This window comes from Bacillus rossius, chromosome 11 (assembly GCF_032445375.1).
Source record: "Bacillus rossius redtenbacheri isolate Brsri chromosome 11, Brsri_v3, whole genome shotgun sequence".
Lineage (NCBI taxonomy): Eukaryota > Metazoa > Arthropoda > Insecta > Phasmatodea > Bacillidae > Bacillus > Bacillus rossius.
In genome coordinates, this window is record NC_086338.1 from 48035955 (window position 1) to 48055624 (window position 19670).

The 19670-nt window shown below is 40.8% G+C and overlaps 1 protein-coding gene across 1 annotated transcript in view; it reads left to right on the forward strand.

Moving 5' to 3' along the window:
• Positions 1 to 19670, forward strand: part of LOC134536462 (paired box protein Pax-6-like) — a 164717-nt gene that overhangs the window by 131583 nt on the left and 13464 nt on the right. The window contains exons 7-8 of the mRNA XM_063376180.1: positions 14183 to 14347; positions 19206 to 19288. Coding sequence (XP_063232250.1) covers positions 14183 to 14347; positions 19206 to 19288 — 248 coding nt within the window. The remainder of the gene's footprint in view (positions 1 to 14182; positions 14348 to 19205; positions 19289 to 19670) is intronic.

Below are 19670 nucleotides of genomic sequence, written 5' to 3' on the forward strand. Positions count from 1 at the left end.
CTCCAAATACAAGACTATTCTTTAGTGTCAGGCAAATATGGAGGAGCCGGTAAGGACTACGGAACTATTAAAACAAAAGTGCAACCGTGGAACTTGGTAGCAAAATATATCCTACAGTTCATAGGGATAAAGTCACAACCACAACGCGAATAGTTTCGAATTTTACCGAAGTAAAAGGTTTTATTAGGTTAGGTTCGGTCATTGTAAAGCATTTTTTTTAAATGTAGGCTAGGTTATGTTAGGCTATCGTAACAAAAATGAAAATTTGGTTAGGTTAGTGTTATTTTAAATACTACATTAGGTACCGTAAAATATATAAATCCTGCAATATGGTGTTTTATCACGAGCGTTCGGCAAACTCCGGAGAACTTCGGAACTGGTCGGGTGAAACTGAACGCTTCCCAGTAGCCAACGTCGGCGACGTTGCCAAATAAAGCCGGGAATTTCTCTTTCTTGCCGCGGAGCCGCGCGGGAATGTATGGGAGCATTAATCCGTCGCTTGCAACCTCCGTGGCGGCAGCGGCGGTTGGCGGCACTGCTTGTTTTCCCGCATCCTCGCCCGCCCGCGGCTTGTTATGGCAGCCATTTTGTCAACAAGCTCCGCAGCGAGTTTTGAGGTTAGGTTTTCCCCCACTCCTCAACCGTGAAAAGGGTGCGGGCTAGTTGCCTCATTTATCAGACGTGAGGTTCTTTCCCCTCCCCCCTTCTACAACCGGGCTTTCACCCCCCCCCCCCTCCCTTCCCAGATAGCTCTTCGCTCTTCCCTTTCGCAAGGTGTAACTTATCGCCCAGATTATTACCCTACCCTTCCCCACTCCTCGCTGGCCCTGCCTTTTCTTTCCTCGCGCGTCGTTTTGTGCGCCAATCGTCGCTCATCTGTTCTCTTCTCACCCCTTCCCCTCGTCGAAAAACCGGCGTCGCCCTTCGCCCTTCGTCCTTCTTCACGAGGAAATGTCGCGCGAGATGGCGATGACAACCCTAGGTCCCTCGCTACTGAAAGGGCCCGCGCGACGCGCAAGAAGGACGATACCGAAAAGAAGAGGGTAGGAGGGGGAGGGAGGAACTGACAGAATGGAAAAAAGGGGGAGATGGAAATGGCGATGAAAGATGCGGTGGTTTGCCGGCGCCGCCAGGAGAAAACAGATGAAAAAGAGGAGTTCTTATTGGCGCGAAAGGAAAAAAAAAAGTTACGTAAGGCATAAAAGAAAACGCGTGAAGGAAGGCGGGGAAAGAAGCAATAATAAAAAAAAGGTGTGATGTCAGAGGAAGTTGGGAGTCAGTGTGAGTTAGCTCCCGTGATGTATATATGTATGTAGGTGTGTATATATGTATTTTAACGTCGTAGCAAGGCGGAAAGGAAATGAAGAAGGGATGGGGACATAATAAAAAGGGGTGCTAAAGAATAATAGTGAGATAAAAGTAAGAAGGGGTGTGATTAGATCGGGGAAAGTACGTCGCAGTTAAGAGAAGAAGAGCGCATTTGTGTGCCGGGGCAGTTATTTTTAAATAACGCGTTCCAGACGCTGGGAGAATTTCTCTCTCCACCCCCCCCCCCCCCTTTTTTTTCTTCTTCGCGAATTTTCCTAGAGACCGCACCCACCACGCATCCAGACTGCTCCAGAAGGTTTATTACAGAGCCATAATAAAATTCGATTTGGAAGTGGTCAATTAAAGTTTAGTTGTACACGCACGCTTATTTATTAATTTTTTTATTATTTTGGTTTACGGTTTTCGTTGAAATCAAGGTCGCTGGAAACGGACATGTACAATTAACAGAATCGGAGAAGGAGGCAACCCATCATTTCCCTGAATGTGAATTCGGGGACAAACCGATTTCATTACACGTGGTTCGAGCGGTAGTCCAACGAGAGTTGTCTTTCACACAACAGGATTTTTATCCATCGGAACTGTTAAAGGCCAGCCTAGCTACGGGCTTGGCTACCCCATGAGTGTGAGCACATTTTTTTTTTTCATTCCCAGCTTACGGACAATGACCTTTAGTCCGTCTGTTCAGTTTGAAAGTGTTCAGGTGAAGCTGGGTTAGCAATTAAACAAAACATATAAGCGAACGCACAGAAAGCTATAAGCACACGATTGCTCGCACATGTGATGCGAAATCGGTTCACGATTTAATTCTTACGCATAAATTTTCGTCATCGCAATTTCGCGATGCATCCGACATCTGGTAGGTAACTATTCCGCGACATCAGATCAGCAGCATGTGAGCACAGTTTTTTTTCGAAGCATAAATTAATTTAGTTCATGATAGGTTATGTAAAATTTATAGTGAACAAACCTCAATTGCCAATATTGATTTTAAAGAATAGATCAACTGAGTAATCTATTATTTCGACAATTTCTGGTCACCGTGTGATAAGTAGATGAAATATTAGTGTTACGAGGATACTAGCGACATGGCCGGCCGGCCGACTCGGTGAGCCAACCAGCGGGATCTCTAGAGATAATATCCTGGAGCGGGCGCGACACAGATAAAACGACCCTCCATTAGCGTGGCCGCTTTCTGACAACAACAACAACAAAAAATCACCCCCCTTACCCCTCTCCCAGCATCTTCTCGAGGAGTCTTGGCGCTTCTTTGTCTCTCTTGAGGGTTTGGCAGTTTCCCCGGAGCCCTGTCGCGTGAAGTGACGCCATTATTCTCGCAGCTTCGAGTGTTAAGTCGACCTTGATACGCGACACTTCTTAGGGCTACGAGACACCTTTCGAGATGTGTATAAAAGGGGAGGCCGACCTGCGAAGGCGGTGAAGTGAATTAGGGTAACTGATCCCTTGGCGAGCGATAGCGGACGACGAGCAACGGATGAAATAAGGAACAGCCAAGAAGTGAAGAATGCTGTGAAGACAGAAATTGACGAAATTAATACAGCACAAGAGGACACGCGGAGCGAGTGAGTGGCTGTCCAAGAGGAAATTAAGAAGTTTGATGAAACCAGCATTCAACTCGAAGGTTAAGGTGCAGTGCCTGGAGCAACATCTGGCCGAAAGTGAAGGTCAAGTGCACAGCAGCTGGATCAGCCAGATGCAGCTGTAACTGAAGATTAAAGAAGCTTCAGCTGCTGCAAGCCGGAAGAGTGCCTCCTGGGATGTCGAAGGTGGAGGGCACTTACTTCCAACGGCCACTCAAAATTCAAGCCATACCCACCTGGGATGGCCAATCTTCGTTGGGAAGTATACAGAAGACAGATCTCCACTCGAGTTGCTACAGATCATTCGCACCAGAGAAAAGATCCAGTGTTAGCGGAAGCCCTATAGGTAACTGAGGTTGTGACAACCGACATGTGGTGTGTACGGGACATGTTTCAAAGACACGTCGACGGCGATCCTCAGATACCGTTAAGGAGTTCAGAGGCTGGCATCGAGAGACTTGTGCACTTGGCCCGCCCAGAGACTCCTCCAGAGTTCCGACACGCATTTATGGAAGGACTCAAAGGATTCAGAGGTCCAGCAAACCCTTTGCCTGCCCCGCCACAAACAGAGATTCGATGCCCTGGTTCGTGCTCTAGAGATGGAATCGGCGCGCAATGCATCCAGGAACACCGAAGAACGGTATTATAACCAGGCCGCATCATTACGAGAGTTTTAATGAAATGGAGCTTAGAAACATATAAAACCCTTGTTTTAAGAAGAAGAAAAATTAAGCTTACGCTTTAAGACTATTTATTTTATTGAATTATAAGCGGGACAAGAACAAAGTCTATAATGCTTTGACAGCCCAGAGTTTCGACATCCAGGAAAGACTCGAGATACATATACCTAGGTCACCTATAAACATACATTTGAAGCCACGATAGACCCTTATAAAAATTGTGCCTGTAAAATTGTGTAAAACTTTGGCTTTTTATCACGAAAACGCGTTTTTAAAAAATGTGATTTCATAAAACACCTGTGACAGATCTAAAAGTATTTGAAATTTTAATTTAAAAATTTAACAAAAAATATTTTTGTCAAAAACTATAAACTAGTAGGCTAGATCAGGCAGAGTACGTCTATGTAGTTTCTTAGCTCCTGGTACTATCCGTGAAGAAGTTTGGCATTTATTTCCCCTCCTGGGCAGAAAAAAAAAAAGTCACGAAGCCATGAACACTTGTTTACTACTACTCCCTTTGACTTCTGGTCGCCGGATACTTTCGCAAAGAATCTGCTCGGAAATCTAACTAACTTCTTTAATTATTTTTTTTTTCATTTGGCTTGAATATATTTCAATGCCCGCCATTTTACTTTAACTTCCCCCTACAGCCCTCATAGCCCCCCTTACCATAGTGGGTAAAGATAAAGAAAAAAAAAAGCTGTGAACTGACGAGGTCGTAGAAATATAGCACCGCTGCGATACTGCACCAAAAAAAAAAAAACACTTAAGTATGCGCGCACCTTCATTTACCACTGTGACGTACCACGCCATGGTACCTACTGAGATGAGCTGTAATATAGCACCCCATAAAATTATAACAGGTAGTAGTATGTGATAACAGCAGGGGCGATGTTCCAAGAGACATCTTGAATAACGGGTTTTGCGAAACAGCAAAACTAGTAGCCTTTCAACGAAATCTTCAATGATTTTTGATGTGTAAAAATCTTAGCCTTCGGTATACAGCATTTTGGTAGGGATAAATTTCATGAAAATGGGACGGAGGTTGATGAACGGAAACGTGTCACAAAGATGGCGGACCCACGTGAGGCAACATGAACATCTATATGGTCACTTTCGTAAACATTGGGGGCCATAGCAAACATATTGGTGTGCCAAATGAAACTTTATGATAGTAAAACTACCCTGGAATATATTTGGTAAAATAAAATAGTCATATTAATAAGTTTTAAAATAGTGAGGAAACTGCATTCCACTCATAATGTATATTCTTAGAGACCTGCAAAATTCGCGGATTCATTCGGTGATAGGCTAGAATTCAAACACATATAACTCTTAGATAATTTTGCTATTGGCTTACTGTTCATCTCGACGAATCTCAACCAGTTATAAACCCTCAACCAAAGAAGGATCGAATCACAGACAAACCAGCTGAGACGACTTACACGTCGGCAGCCAATGAACTTGCGTTATTTGCCCGAGTGTACAGGGGTATGTGCAGTCTATCCTGAAGGCCATTGAAACCGCGAATTTCGCAGGTCTCTATAATATTCTCCTTGTAAGATCCCCAAAGAGGCGGTAGCACAACGGTAGAGCGCGCGCTTGTGATGCTCAAAGGCAAAATTTTGATATTGTTCAAACCTCGACACTAGACAAAAAATTCCACTTTTTAACAACATAATTATATAATATTATGCAATACTAAAGTTGAATCAGCTCAATAAGATGGTTTGTTTGTAGGGAAAAAAAATTAGAGGCAGATTTCAGTCGTTTAAGAAAAAAATTGATACACAAACATAGACTTAGTGTTATAATATGTGTTTTAAAATGTTTCAAATTTAATATTAAAGTAACGCCATAGAACTAAAACTTTTAACGTACGCAGAAACTTTATAGTATTATTTGTTCAGTGAATTTTAACAAGATGGGCAATCTTTTAATAAAATTCCTTGTTGAAAATGAGGTAGGTACAAAGCCGTGGTTTTTTCGGAGCAGTTTCCAATAGTTTAAATTTCCTGTTGCGTCGTTCTCCTAACTGCTATCTGCGTTTGATGGTGGCAAGCAACTTTTACGGTTCGAGCAGCGAATTCTAGCGGCGGGCGCAGAAAGTACGTGTGTGATTCGCGTCCAGAAATTTTGTTATATTTTATTTATCAGTACATTTATCACGCTCGACATTTTTTTAAAGAATTCTACGTTAAATTTCTGTGCCAGAGTTTCGTATTATACCTAAGTTTATTTGCAACATCAACAACACGAGAACACATGAGTTCGCTCGTTACCGATGTTAGATGTTCACACATCACTGGCGTGTACTGAGAGACTCGCTCACATTTTAAAATTATTATTTTAAGATACGTCACAAAAATGCATGCCAAAACCAGAAAAAAATTAATCATGTGAGCTATTCTTGCATATGATAAATTCTTGCTCAAAAAGAACACACGTTATTTTGACGAAAATTACAGAACTTTCAAATTCTAGGCTCAAAAACATCGATCTACCTAGTTCATAGCAACAGAAAAGCTAATGTCCATGACAATTTAATTTTTTACTCTACAATACAGAATTTTGTAGTATTCATTCATCAAGACATAGAGCATTTAAGCAATATCCTAGAAGCTGATGTTATGTATCATTCCCGATCTCAACACGCATAAACAATGGCAGGTAGGTAGGACCATGCATTTTTTCCCGAAAGAATTTTCAAACCAGCTGTGTGTACCGCAGCCATCCAGTGAGAAAGCAAACGCTATCCTGAATGGTCCGGCCAAACATAGCAATGGCCTCTCTTGCAGACGACCGCCAATTACCTACAAGGGAACAATCTCTATCGCAGGCATGCATTATTGCTGTCTATTGAGCTCTTATGTATTTATATATTTTTATTCGCGAAATATACAAGCCACTACGGGCAGTTATATTTTGGAGGTAGCAATCAGTAGTAACTAATAACAACAGATCGCATTCATGAAATAAACAGGTTAGTTCATCCCTTGTGAAAAACCTTCACGTAAACAAGTGCCGCGTAATTTATTTTTTCCTTGACATAACGTATTCTAAGAGTAGGTATAGGGTTGAGAGAGTTCTGGGTTAGGGCATGCTCTAGGGTCGGTATTCCAAGCCACAAAAATAAGGGTTTAGGTGTTGAATATGCTACACCTGTAAGCTAACCGTATTCCTAGTGCACGATAGGACAAGGCCAGCTCTTTAATTTTTTTTTAAAGTATTTCGGTGTCCTATCCGTTGTCGATCTGTTGCCCAAATTCCGCGCATGCGCAGAGCTCACTTTTTTCGTTTAATTTCATCAAGATGGCGGACCCGCGTCAGGCGCCACAAACTCGTGTACAGTCATTTTTGTGATCAACGTGGGACTTACCAAGCTTGTTGGTGTGCCGAATGAAACATTATGATGGCGAAACTATCCTGCCATAAACATTCTGTGCACTTAAATGGTCATAATCGCAAAATTAAAATAGTAGGTACTTGAGAAAATTAGACAGGCCGTTCTAATTTCGTGCGATGGTGCTGCTATCTGTAAAATTGTTGCCATTACAATTGTATGGATGGGAGCGAAACGTCCGCTAGAATGCGTTGGGATCAGTTTCCAGGCCTCGTGCAAGGGCACCAGATCTGTTCCCTTGCTGGGGTTCCGTCTGGACACGTTCTGGAAGACGACCCGCGAGTTAGGTCACTGTTGTGTCCCAACAAGGCAGTGCTTATTCGCTAACCTTACCAGAACGTCTTGGAATACCACCCCTAAGTGTGTCGCAGGCAAAAGCCTATACGCCTCATCATGCAGGGTTTCAGCCACGCAGGATGTGTGGAGTTCATCGTGAGGTTTAATCGGTGATTGGCCAACCAAGGCAGTGATTGGTGCCTTACTAACTCCCCCCACTTTTAACTCTAGATTTAATTTCATGTCAATGTATTTCACAAAACACTGTAGCTAATTCTAAGAGTCATGGCAAATTGTGAGGGTGCAGCAGTTAACTGTGACCACATTCTCATTGGCCCCGTCAAGAGCGGGACGACACCTCTCACCGACCTCAGCCAATAACCACAGGAGAAAAGCTACAGTATTTTGTGAAATACCTTGACACGAAATGTATTCACGAAATACAGGTGTCCCTAACTATAACTACTAGATAGGTTGGGCCCAGGTAAAACCTGGAAAGAATACAGGGAAAACCCTGGTGTCAGTCATACGGGGCGCAACAAGGCATGCATCACAGGCCCTGTCACACTGTCAAAAATTTCGCTTCCAAACACCTTCCAAAATGTTGTGTCAAATAAATCTGGAAGGCTGTGACGTCACCGTAAACGTTACAAGTGCGGCCATGTTTGTTGGATGACTTGAATTCACATCAATTATGTTGCGTATAGGACGGTTTGTAAAATATATTGCATGTTGGATGCAATCAGACAATCAAAATCGTGCCCAATCGTACAGGGAAATTACATTCGTTTCCGTCACAACGAAGTTTCAAAATGGCGAAGAACACATGATCGATTGAAGAGGTTATAAAAGTGAAATAACTAAAATAATGATCATTAATATCGTATGCGAAATAATTTTGTGAAAAAATAAAATTATTTTTCTATAATTGTATGAACTCACTGAAATTTATTTTTATTATGCAACGAATATTATTGTGAGTAACATTTATACACGTTCAAAAATTATATTTTCCATAACCATCAAAATAAGATAAAAATTTAAAAATTTGAGATAGAACAAAAATAAACTCTGATAGCGTAGCATGATTTGAAACATTTCTGAGGTTAACTGTCCAAATGTATTTTAAGGAGACAGTTGGAAGCCTTTTTTCCGTCTAATACTACCCCTCCAGCTCTACTGTCAAATATTTTATCCTTCTGACACAACATCTGAGGTTATTATATTTTTAATATAGACTATTTATGACTAAAGGTTAACCGTTTCGTACCACGTATCCAAATTAATCCGTTGATGCTGATTGCATGGTGATGTAGGCCTATATATTTATCCTGTGGTACACGATGCATGCTGTTTTAATTTAGTACTCCGAAAGATTTTGGACATAACATGTTGTAGTTATGTTATAGTTACGCGGTATGATTTATAAACTTACAAAAATATGCCAACTCAATTTTACTACTTGCTGAAGTTCTATTTCTTAAGTTGTAAAGGATTGTAAATAAACTTTTAACATTTATAAAAATGGGTGCGCGTAATGATGTACACGTGTTAGAAGTTCTAATTACTTGGCGCAGTAAAAAACACTAATTTTGCATAAAAAAATTAATATAAATAAAATAATAAAATAATTGTAGTGATATTATAAATACGGTTAAATACCCAGTATTCAATATTAATCTAAACAGGTGTATAATCTCAATTATTTAATTTAGTAAAATAATTAAGTTCAAATTAACTAACAATGAAAATTAATTACTGAAGTGAATATTTATTCTAATTTATTAGTGTTAATTATATTTAAAAAATAATGGAATAGTTATTAATTCAAATAAATTATACACACGAGAACATAACCTCACATAAATACACTTGAAAATAGCTGAAAATGTCAATGAACACAATTTATATCATTTGTGTTCCTACATCCAAATGTTTTAATTATATGGACCTGTATACATTACCATTTACTAAAGTAAAAGATTTGAATAAAGCTTTTTTTTTTCATCCTGTGAAAATTTCGTTGCATGGTGCTTGCGCATCGTAAAAATCCAGTCTCATCACTTTGACACAACGCGCCTTGAAAAGAATAGCATCAAAAATAGTGTTTTCCGACAAGGCCTTAAGGGGCCCGTCTCGTCAGGGGTGTATGTGTGTTAGTGAGGCGGGATGATAAGCGCGACGCTCGCCGGTATTTATAGCGCGATATAGCCTCTAAGCACAAAGCTCTGAACTGGCGCGCAGTCTCGTCGCAGGAAAACTGTAAAATTTGAGCGGTGACCGTAACATCACATGGCCGAGAAATGAAGATAAAGGTGCAATGCAAGTCCCTTGAGCGCTTTCAAGAAACTGTACAGGTTGTTTTACGCCTAAACTCTTCTAAAAAATACAGTTTAAAAAACTTCATCCGACATCAAAAGTACTTTTCGGCCCTCAGCGAACTCTTACATGCTTTTCGTAGGCAGACCCCACTCGAATATATTTAGTAGTTTTGAAATCGCGTTGTTTTTCCTGAAGCTCTGCGCACCGTGTGTGTGCCGGGAAGCCTAAGATGCACATAAAGTTCTGCCATACCCGATTACACCCGAACAATTCACCTTCGGCCAACCTCGGGTTTATTTATATATATTTATATTTCTCTGTTTATTTTAATGTAGCTATACTAACCTAACTAACCGTTCATAGTGTTTTAAAGTGTTTTAATGTAGCTAACCTAACCGACCACTTTTAATATTTGAATTCATTTTTTCCTGCGCAAAAATAAAACAAATCCCGAAGTTGGCCGAAGGTGAATTGTTCGGGTGTAATCGGGAATGGCAGAACTTTATGTGCATCTTAGGTCTCCCGTGTGTGCCCGGGTGGGCGGGGGCCTTAATCAGGCAGGTAAATAATACGAGGACGTGTCCAGGAGAATAGTTTGGACTGAACGTAATGCAACGCACACCCCTTGCAACGCCCCTTCACTGGAACTTGGGGCATACCTCGCGTGGGACGGTAAAAAAAAAGAAGGGGGTGAAGGAATGGCCAGGAGGGTGAAGAGAAGGGGGGAGGGGGCAGGCGTGTTATCAACCGGTTTCTGGATGAGCGGGCTCCGTACCATAAAGCGCCTTATCTCGCCGGGTCCTCGAGACACCTACCTCCCTTCCCACCCTGCTATCAACCCCCTTCGCAACCCCCGTCCACACACCCCTCTCCCGGCAAACATCTCGTGGTCTCTCCCTGGTCCTACACAACCCCTCACCCCCTCCTACCATCCCCTTCAACCCCGTATTCGCACCGCCTACACACCCTCTTGCCTGCTAATGGGAAGCTGATAACCAGAAGCGAAAACCCGGTGGGAGGAGAGGAAGAAAACATGTCGACGCCGCCGCGAGGGGTGGAAGCATGAAGAGGAGGGGAAATATAGGGGAGGGCTTTGCGCGTGACGTCACGAGAACGAATACGATATAGATATATTAATACCAATTGGTTATTTTCTTTATATTTACGTCGAATCGAACACATTTCAGTCTGAGAAGTTTGTAAAAAAAAAAAGAATTATCACTGATACTTTTTTTGTTTTCGTTTCATAGTGTCTTCGTGATTACAAAAAAAAATACTACTATGGAGATTTTAGAATACCATTTTATTTATTTAGTAGATACTGAAAAAATAAAAGGCCATTTTGTGTAGTCCAATCATGCTCAGTTATACTATCACGAGAAAAGTTGACCATTACTCCAATGTAAACATACCTATAGAATCTTAAAAATAATAAATAGTGTCAATAATTCGAGATTAATTTTTAGTCCCCCCCCCCTCTCCCCAAAAAAAATCATTTGATGCTAATAGGTAGGCCTATAGTACTTACACAAAATCGAAACCAAGTAACCTGCGTATAAATAACGTGTTGTAGGGGGAAGGTTTTCCCGTTTGAAACATGAGTTAACTAATTACTTCAGAACTGCAGCAGCTATTTAGACAAAACATTGTTTTTACAATTTTCTTAAAGCATTTTGTCATAACCACAAATCACCAGAAATATTATATGTTTTTTTTATATTTTATGCTGCTTATTTTGGTTTAATTGTCATTTATATAATTACGATAGTATAATTTTTAAGCGTTCACATGGAACGGCCTTACTCTCTGTATCACACAGTCTATGAATAGTATTCATTTTATTATCCATCACAGAAGAGATATTATTTTGAAAATTTGATACGTTTGCAAAACAAAATGAAATAATTTTTATTTTCTGAAATACGTGTCCATCCACGTGTTGTACCATTTTGAAATATTGCTTTAATGAGCCATCTTTAAATATTAACTTATCTAAGTAACCATAATGCCAAAATATTTTACAGTATGAACAGTCAAAGATTTGCCGGATTAAAAATGTTTGAGACACAAGTCGTGCAAAGAAGCGTTTTTCTCCTAAAGTAGGCCTATATCATGTTTGATTTTATTTTGAGTTGTTATCTATGATATGGTTTTTCAATATTGGGCAGCAAAAATTATAATAGTAGTCTATAATACGAACATTTGTACTCAAAAGTATCTAATAATTTGGTACAGGATGGGGATTCTTAATTTTATGAAAAAGTCATACATCTCAAAAACTGCCACATCTTTTTTATCTTAAAGTTTTTGATTCAGAATCATAATTAATTGGCCTATTTACTGTTTTTGGCTTTTCATTGAGCTCCATTAATAAAACTACAAATTAATGATAGAACGTGAGGGAAAAAAAATTGGTTGTCTGTAAAGTCGGTTTACGGACGATAGTTTAGCGTGACGACATAACAAAACATTGATGAAATGATTGCATACTTTTATGAATAAAATTGAATTTTTTTTATTGAATTATCACTTTTTTGTATTGATACAAAGAAGGAGTGAAATGAAATCTACAATTTAATTGATAGATTTACTTTTATTTGCACTCATTAATTCAAATATGTTTATTACTTTAACGGATAGATTATTTTAACTATAACTTTTTGAATGAAAGTGATTGTTTAATTGGAATTTTCAATTGGCTCCATAAAATAGTATATTCCCTTGCACGTCGGTTAGGCGGTTCAACTTGATATTAAAATTTCTAAATATTTTTTTAAATTCTCTTTTATGTTTCTTTTTGTTTATTGCTCTTTATTTTGGAAAAATATAAAAATGGAAAAATAACAAAAAAAACTAATTAATAAAAAAATAGTTGAGTAAAAGTACTAAATTTAAAAGCTACTTTTGAAAAACCCGCCTTAACCTATTTAATATAATAGTAGATTCATAGGCCAATCGAGTGGAAGATAGATACGTCGCAAGCGTACAATAACGTAACGGGACAATGGCGTAACGGGACAATGAGCGTAACGGGACAATGAGCGTAACGGGACAATGAGCGTAACGGGACAATGAGCGTAACGGGACAATGAGCGTAACGTGACAATGAGTCATCCTTTTTCGTGCGTGCAGCCGGCGCTCATCGATTTATTAGACGCTGTCACGTCAAAAAAATTGTAGTGCAATAAAATGCAAAAAAACATGGCCACCCCCGCGGCAAAATGCTCGGCTTGTATTGGCCGCACGGAGCGACGTAAACGGAAGAGCTGAGCATTGCCGAACTAATCCGCACGGGTCCGTATCCACATGTTGCAGTTGTAGATTCTCCAGTTCCCTGAGAATCTCTGTACAATGCATGTACAGGTCCCGCCAAAATAAGGTACAAGATGATATTGTTTTGGTTATAAAATTCTGGTAGAAATTACCTATTAATTTTAAAATTCGCAAAAATCTCTCAGTTATTTCACAGCTCATTATACATGCCCCTCCTGGTGGGTACGTTATTGCCGCTTATTGGAATGAAAAAAATAAATCAAACAATACAAAGCCCGTTACCATGGATACGATGAAAGCAGCAACAATGCAATAACAATGCAATATATGTGGGTGTAAAAAGGCGCGAAAGTCTTCGTAATTATCGTCAGTTGCGCGACATTTTACAGCCCGTAATATGGCACTAAGGGAATATATCTGTCGAAAATATTTGTGACAGAACAAGAAATGACAGGGAGGCACCCAGTGTTACGAGAACTCCGATCGCACGAGGGGAATAGTTAGGTACGTGGTGGGGGAAGGGGGGGGGACCGGGTAGAAGAGGAGAGTGCGTCAGGGGAAAGGTAGAAATGAAGCAGCACATACTTGCGCACACTTGCATACTTGTACACTCACGCATTTGATTAAATTGCATGCTTGCGCAATAGCTTATTTTTAACGCTCGAATACTAGCATTTTTTTTTTTAATGTGTGACCTAAGCCGAAGAGAACCATGTTTCCTATACCTTATGATGTGATAAGCGAGAAGTTTCAGTTTCGCTTTTTGTCGCGCGTGGACTATACGTGTTTCCCTTACACCGCGCCCTTGTGAGGGGACGCACCACAACGCCGAAAACCATAACGCCGAATGCCAAATTGACTACAACGCCGACAGCTAGAAAACTGCTGTGTACCACAACGCCGAAATACATTAACGCCGAAAAAAGTCATTGCAGGACTGCCACAGAGGTTAGGTTAGGTTAGGCTAGGTTAGGCTAGCCTAGGTTAGGTCAGGTTGTGGTATTTCGTCGTTAAGATACATTTGAGAAACACACACAAATTCATTCTGTTGTTTTTCATTTTGCTCCTATGCCCAACCCACACCCCCCTTCCCCGCAGCAACATTTTTCGGCGTTACTGTATTTCGGCGTTGTGGTAGGTACACAGCAGTTTTCTAGCTGTCGGCGTTTCGGTCAATTTGGCATTCGGCGTTGTGGTATTTCGGCGTTGTGGTAACGACCCCCTAGTGACGCCGACGGCGCGGCTATTGTCTAGGAGGTTGTCGAGGTGTGAGCCCGTCGCCCCGGCGTGGTGTGTTGCAGTGGCGGAGCTGGACGGCGCGCCGTCGGACGAGACCAACTCGGGCGGCGACAACTCCAACGCCGGGTCCAGCGCCGGCGACGACCAGGCGAGGCTCCGGCTCAAGAGGAAGCTGCAGAGGAACCGCACCTCCTTCACCAACGAGCAGATCGACAGCCTGGAGAAGGGTGAGTCGGGGCAGCCGGGGGGGGGGGGGGGGGGAGGTTAGCTTATTCCGTCCGCGAGCTCCAAGACCTGACCGACACCCTCTGGCAAACCTGCTGTTTTAACTTTCCACAATACGTGGCTATACGTTTTCCCGACATAATATTCAGTATTTTTTTTTGTTTCATTACGCTCTCTAATGTGCGCAGTAAACACTGGAAAGCTGTTCAGTTCACAAATACCTAACTAGAGACCTGCAAAATTCGCGGATTCATTCGGTGATAGGCTAGAATTCAAACACATAAGTACCTATACCTCTTAGATAATTTTGCTATTGGCTTACTGTTCATCTGGACGAATCTCAACCAGTTATAAACCCTCAACCAAAGAATCACAGACAAACCAGCTGAGACGACTTACAAGTCGGCAGCCAATGAACTTGCGTTATTTGCCCGAGTGTACAGGGGTATGTGCAGTCTATCCTGAATGCCATCGAAACCGCGAAATTTGCAGGTCTCTACAAATAACTTACTATTGGAGGCACTGGGACAACACAAAACATAAAATTCCCCGTGTGTAAGAACCCGAACTCAGTATTACTGCGTACACTATTTTGTAGTGATACAGTTGTTTTTTTTTTCATGTAAACGTACAAATTTATTTAATTCTTGTAATTTTCTTTTTACAAAAAATAATTACAGTGTGCAGACAGCAGTTGGCTGGCTAAGCAAGCAGACTATCTTTAAATTTTTTTTTCTAGCCTCGCGCAGAGTAACGTTTATTAAAACGGTTGCCGATTCGTCTCCTTACTTGGACTCGGTTTTTACACGTTCTGGAATACGGCCCGTGAGTTTGTGTTACGGTTGTATCCCAACAAGGTAGTAGCTTATTCGCTACCTCACCCCGTACGCCAATTCGCTACCTCACCCCCGCTGATGACACAACTGCAAGGATAAATCAATTTACTAACACAGCACAGAATACTGAGTACACACGATATCCCAACTCGGGAGCGTTACTTAGGGGGGGGGGGGGGGGTAGCCCACGCATGTTTGACTACGAGGACACTGCTCGAAGCAGCTTACTGACCGGCTGATGTGGCCTGCACCGAGTCGGAGGAACATCCTGTATATACAGTGGGTGAATTGCAGTGTTCTGGAGTGTTTGGAAATAGCTATACAAATAACCGTACTCCATCGTGTTTTAAAGATGGAAGTTCTAACTCATACCTACTTATTAACCACATAACCAAGCGTGGTCAGACAACCGCTTAGCAATGTTTTGGGTGTTGAGATATGGTGATGATGCGATAGTGTTTGTCAATTTTTTAGAAGTTATACTTCTTTAGGCGCGTTATGGAAAAAATTATGACAGTGAAATTTTTACGATGCGCGCGAACCATGTAACGAAATTTTCACAGGATGAAAAAAAAAGCTACATAGAAATTAAAATTATGTGTGTGCTTTTAAATCTATTACTTTAGTGATTTATATTGAATACTGATCCATATATTATTTTTAAAAATATAAATTTATTGTAAATATTAGTGATAGAAATTGTGTTTATAAACATTTCAAGTGTATTTATATCAGTGATGTTTTGTTCCCGGTTGTATAATTTGTTTGCATTATAAATAATATTATTTTTATTTAATAAATATTTAAAATTAATACATACGAATATAAATTCAGCATATAGGCCTACATTAATTTCCATTTATCTCGATTATATTACCATATTAAATAATTAATTTTAAAACTTGTTTATGTTATATTTAAATACTAAGTATTTATTCAATTTTTTTTAATTCATTGAATTTAAAATTTACCATGTCATTTGCAAAACAAAACTAAAGTTAGTTTTTTTTATCACACCAAGTAAGTAGACTATAACTTATAACGCGCATACACTAAGTACACGCACTCATTTTCGTCAAAATGGTTCGGTAAAGACTTCATTTTCTGTAGGTTCAGGGTTCACGTAGATAGCCTACTAAAGAAAGGCGAGTATAGCAAATAATAATGAGCGAATTCTCACTGTCTCCTGTGTGCCTACTCATCGCGATCCTGCAAACTCTCACTATATGCGTTAGCGTAAAAACACAAGTGGTAGATGCAAAAAAATATATATTTATATATCTCCCAGAGCTGTTCCCAGAGATTTTTCTTACGTCCTTTTCCGAACCTCGAAGGTCGGGTTCTCGGCTACACACCATCTTCATCCCCTCAGACCCACCCTCCACCCGTCTCGAAGCCACCCCCCCGTTCCACCCCCGCGGAGCATATTGATTTTCGATAAGGAAACGTCTTCCTGTGTCTCCCTTCCGCGTCTTTTCAACTCTCTCCCTCCCTCCCGTCTTCACCCCCTCCCCCCTCGAAGTCACGTGCTCTTGGGAAAAAAGGAGGGAGAGGGGGTTTACGTCTCGCATCTTGCCCGGGTCCAGAGAGATGACAAGGTGCGTTGTCATCTCCGAATGATTGCCTCGAGAGATGTGGCGGAAAGCAGCGGATGGTGATGAAGGAGGAGGGGAGGGGGTGGGGGTGGTGTTACGTAACCACCACGCGCGTGTTACAAAAGTTTCGATCCTAAAGTCGGAGGTATCACCCACGCTGTTAATTATTTGAGCACAAATTCGGTACAACAACAAAAAAAAAATTGGTTGCCTATAAAGTCGGTTTACGGACGATAGTTTAACGTGACAACGTCATAACAAAACATTGATGAAATGATTGCATACTTTTATGAATAAAATTTAATCATTTTTTATTGAATTATCACTATTTCGTATGGATACAAAGAAGGAGTGAAATGAAATCTACAATTTAATTGATAAATTTACTTTTATTTGCACTCATTAATTCAAATATGTTTATTACTTTAACGAACATATTATTTTAACTATAACGTTTATACATGTTTGCTATTTAACTTCTTCCAATCTGTGTTATTCTGTTAAGGATAGGACGATGATAGGGAAAGTAGGAAACGAATGGGAGTGTTTCAAGTTTAATGTGCCTCGAAAAAGTCCAATCGATGGTTGTTCCAATCGAGTGGAAGAGAGATAGATGCGGCGCAAGCGTACAATGAGCGTAACGGGACACAGCGTAAAGGAACACTTTTTCGTGCGTGCAACCGGCGTTCATCGATTTATTAGACGTTGTCACGTCAAAAAAGTATTTCAGCACTCGCCAGAGAAGTGTAACATCTAACTTCGGTGACGAGCAAATCCAGGTGTTCTCATATCGCAAATACACTTATAATACGAAACTCGGCCATAAAACGGAAGGTATAATTCTTAAAAATAATACCGAGCTTGATAAATATACGTAAATTGTGTTTTAAAATGAATTTCCGGACTAATTCATGCGTAGTTTTCGCACCAGCCGCTAGAGTTTACTGCCGGAGCAGCTACGTCGATTTGCAGACCAAAATTTTTAAACTATTTAATAAAACGGCTCCTATAAAATCGAAGTACACTTGAAAAAAAAAAAACTAAACCCCGGGCTTTGGGCCTGATTTTCGACCATGAAATTTATCAAAATACTGTCCATGATGTTAAAATTCATTAAACAGTTAATACTATAAAGTTTCCCTTTGCCTTTGCGAACTTTGGTTCGCGCCATCCACCATAGATGACAGCATCGTGTTTACACATTTCAATTACACGTGACTTCCATTCCACTCACGAAATTACTCCTACCAAACGACGTAGCTATACCTACAGCTAAGATGTTACACATAAAAAAATGTTTGTTTCACAAGAAAGGTCTCTGACCAAGGTACAGCGAGGGATAAAAGTAACTATCCCCGCTGAGCTGATAACTTAATTTCAATTTTTTCAGCATTAAACGATATCGCTTAACAATAAATGTCGCTTCCCCAAATTAACGCGATGTTTTCACTTGTTGTTCCACCAATATTTGAGCACACAAAAAAAACACGTTTTTTTGTTGATATTTTTTTGCTGTATTGTGGACACAGTATCTACAGCACAAATAAATTAACAATGGGAATTGTGTACATAAAGAAAATAAAAGAAAATAATGCTACACGAAAACGATGTTACTAACGCCCAAGCGAGAAATTGTTAATCCTGTAAATATTTTATGGGAACTCAAGACATCCAACTTGTCACACAAACATGGCTGAGTTTGTCAGTTTCTTTTTGTGGACGTCATAACTAGAGACCCGTAAAATTCGCGGATTTAATTTCGTCTTATGCTTAAAATTCAAATAATTATACCTTAGTGCTGCTTCTGCCATTGGTCCACTGTTAATCTGGAGGACTGAGGGCCAATTAGAGACCCTCACACATAGAAGTGTCGAATCACAGGCCACCCAGTTAGAGTCGACTCACAAGTCAGCAAGCCAATGAACAGTTGGCATTTGCCCGAGTGTGCAGTGGCGTAGCCAGGATTTGTGTATGGGGGGTGTTAAAAAGCCTGCCCCCCCCCCCCCCCCCCGTATTAAAGCGGTGGGTCCGGGGGTCCTCCCCCGGGAAAATTTGGATTTTAAGGTGTAAAATAGTGGTATTTTAACTGTTTTCGGTACTTATTGTAATGGTAAATTTTTATTAATTTTTAATATGAAATTTGTTTGAGTGATGAATAAGAAATTTAATTAAATATTTGGGGCTAAGGGGGGGGGGGTTTGAACCCCTAAACCCCCCCCCCCTGGCTACGCCCCTGCGAGTGTGTAGAGGATATCGCAGTCTACAACTGGAGGTCATTGAACCCGCGAATTTGTCGGGTCTCATAGTCACGACATTCCAGGCATCTGTTCGACCAACTTCACTGGAAGGTGTCGGAAGCGGAAGAGTTTGGCAGTGTGGTGGATTGGGCGGTCGGGGAGATTGACTGTCGTCTGTTCGCGTTCCCCCAGAGTTCGAGAGGACACACTACCCGGACGTGTTCGCGCGAGAGAGGCTGGCGGCGAAGATCGGCCTTCCTGAAGCGCGCATACAGGTAGGGCTTCAGTAGCGACTTCAGGGGGACGCACAGCAACGCCGAAGTGCCAAATTGACCACAGACAGCCGACAGCTAGAAAACTGCTGTGTACCACAACGCCGAATTACCACAACGCCGAATTACACTAACGCCGAAAAAAGTCATTGCAAGACTGCCACAAAGGTTAGGTTAGGTTAGAATAGGTTAGGTTAGGTTAGGTTAGGCTAGGCTAGGATAGGATAGGCTAGGTTACGTTAGGTTAGGTTATATTACGCTAGGTTAGGTTAGGTTAGGTAAGGTTAGGTTTGATTGTGGTATTTCGGCGTTAAGGTACTTTTAAGAAACACACACAAATTCATTCAGTTGTTATTTCGGCGTTGTGGTACACAGCAGTTTTCTA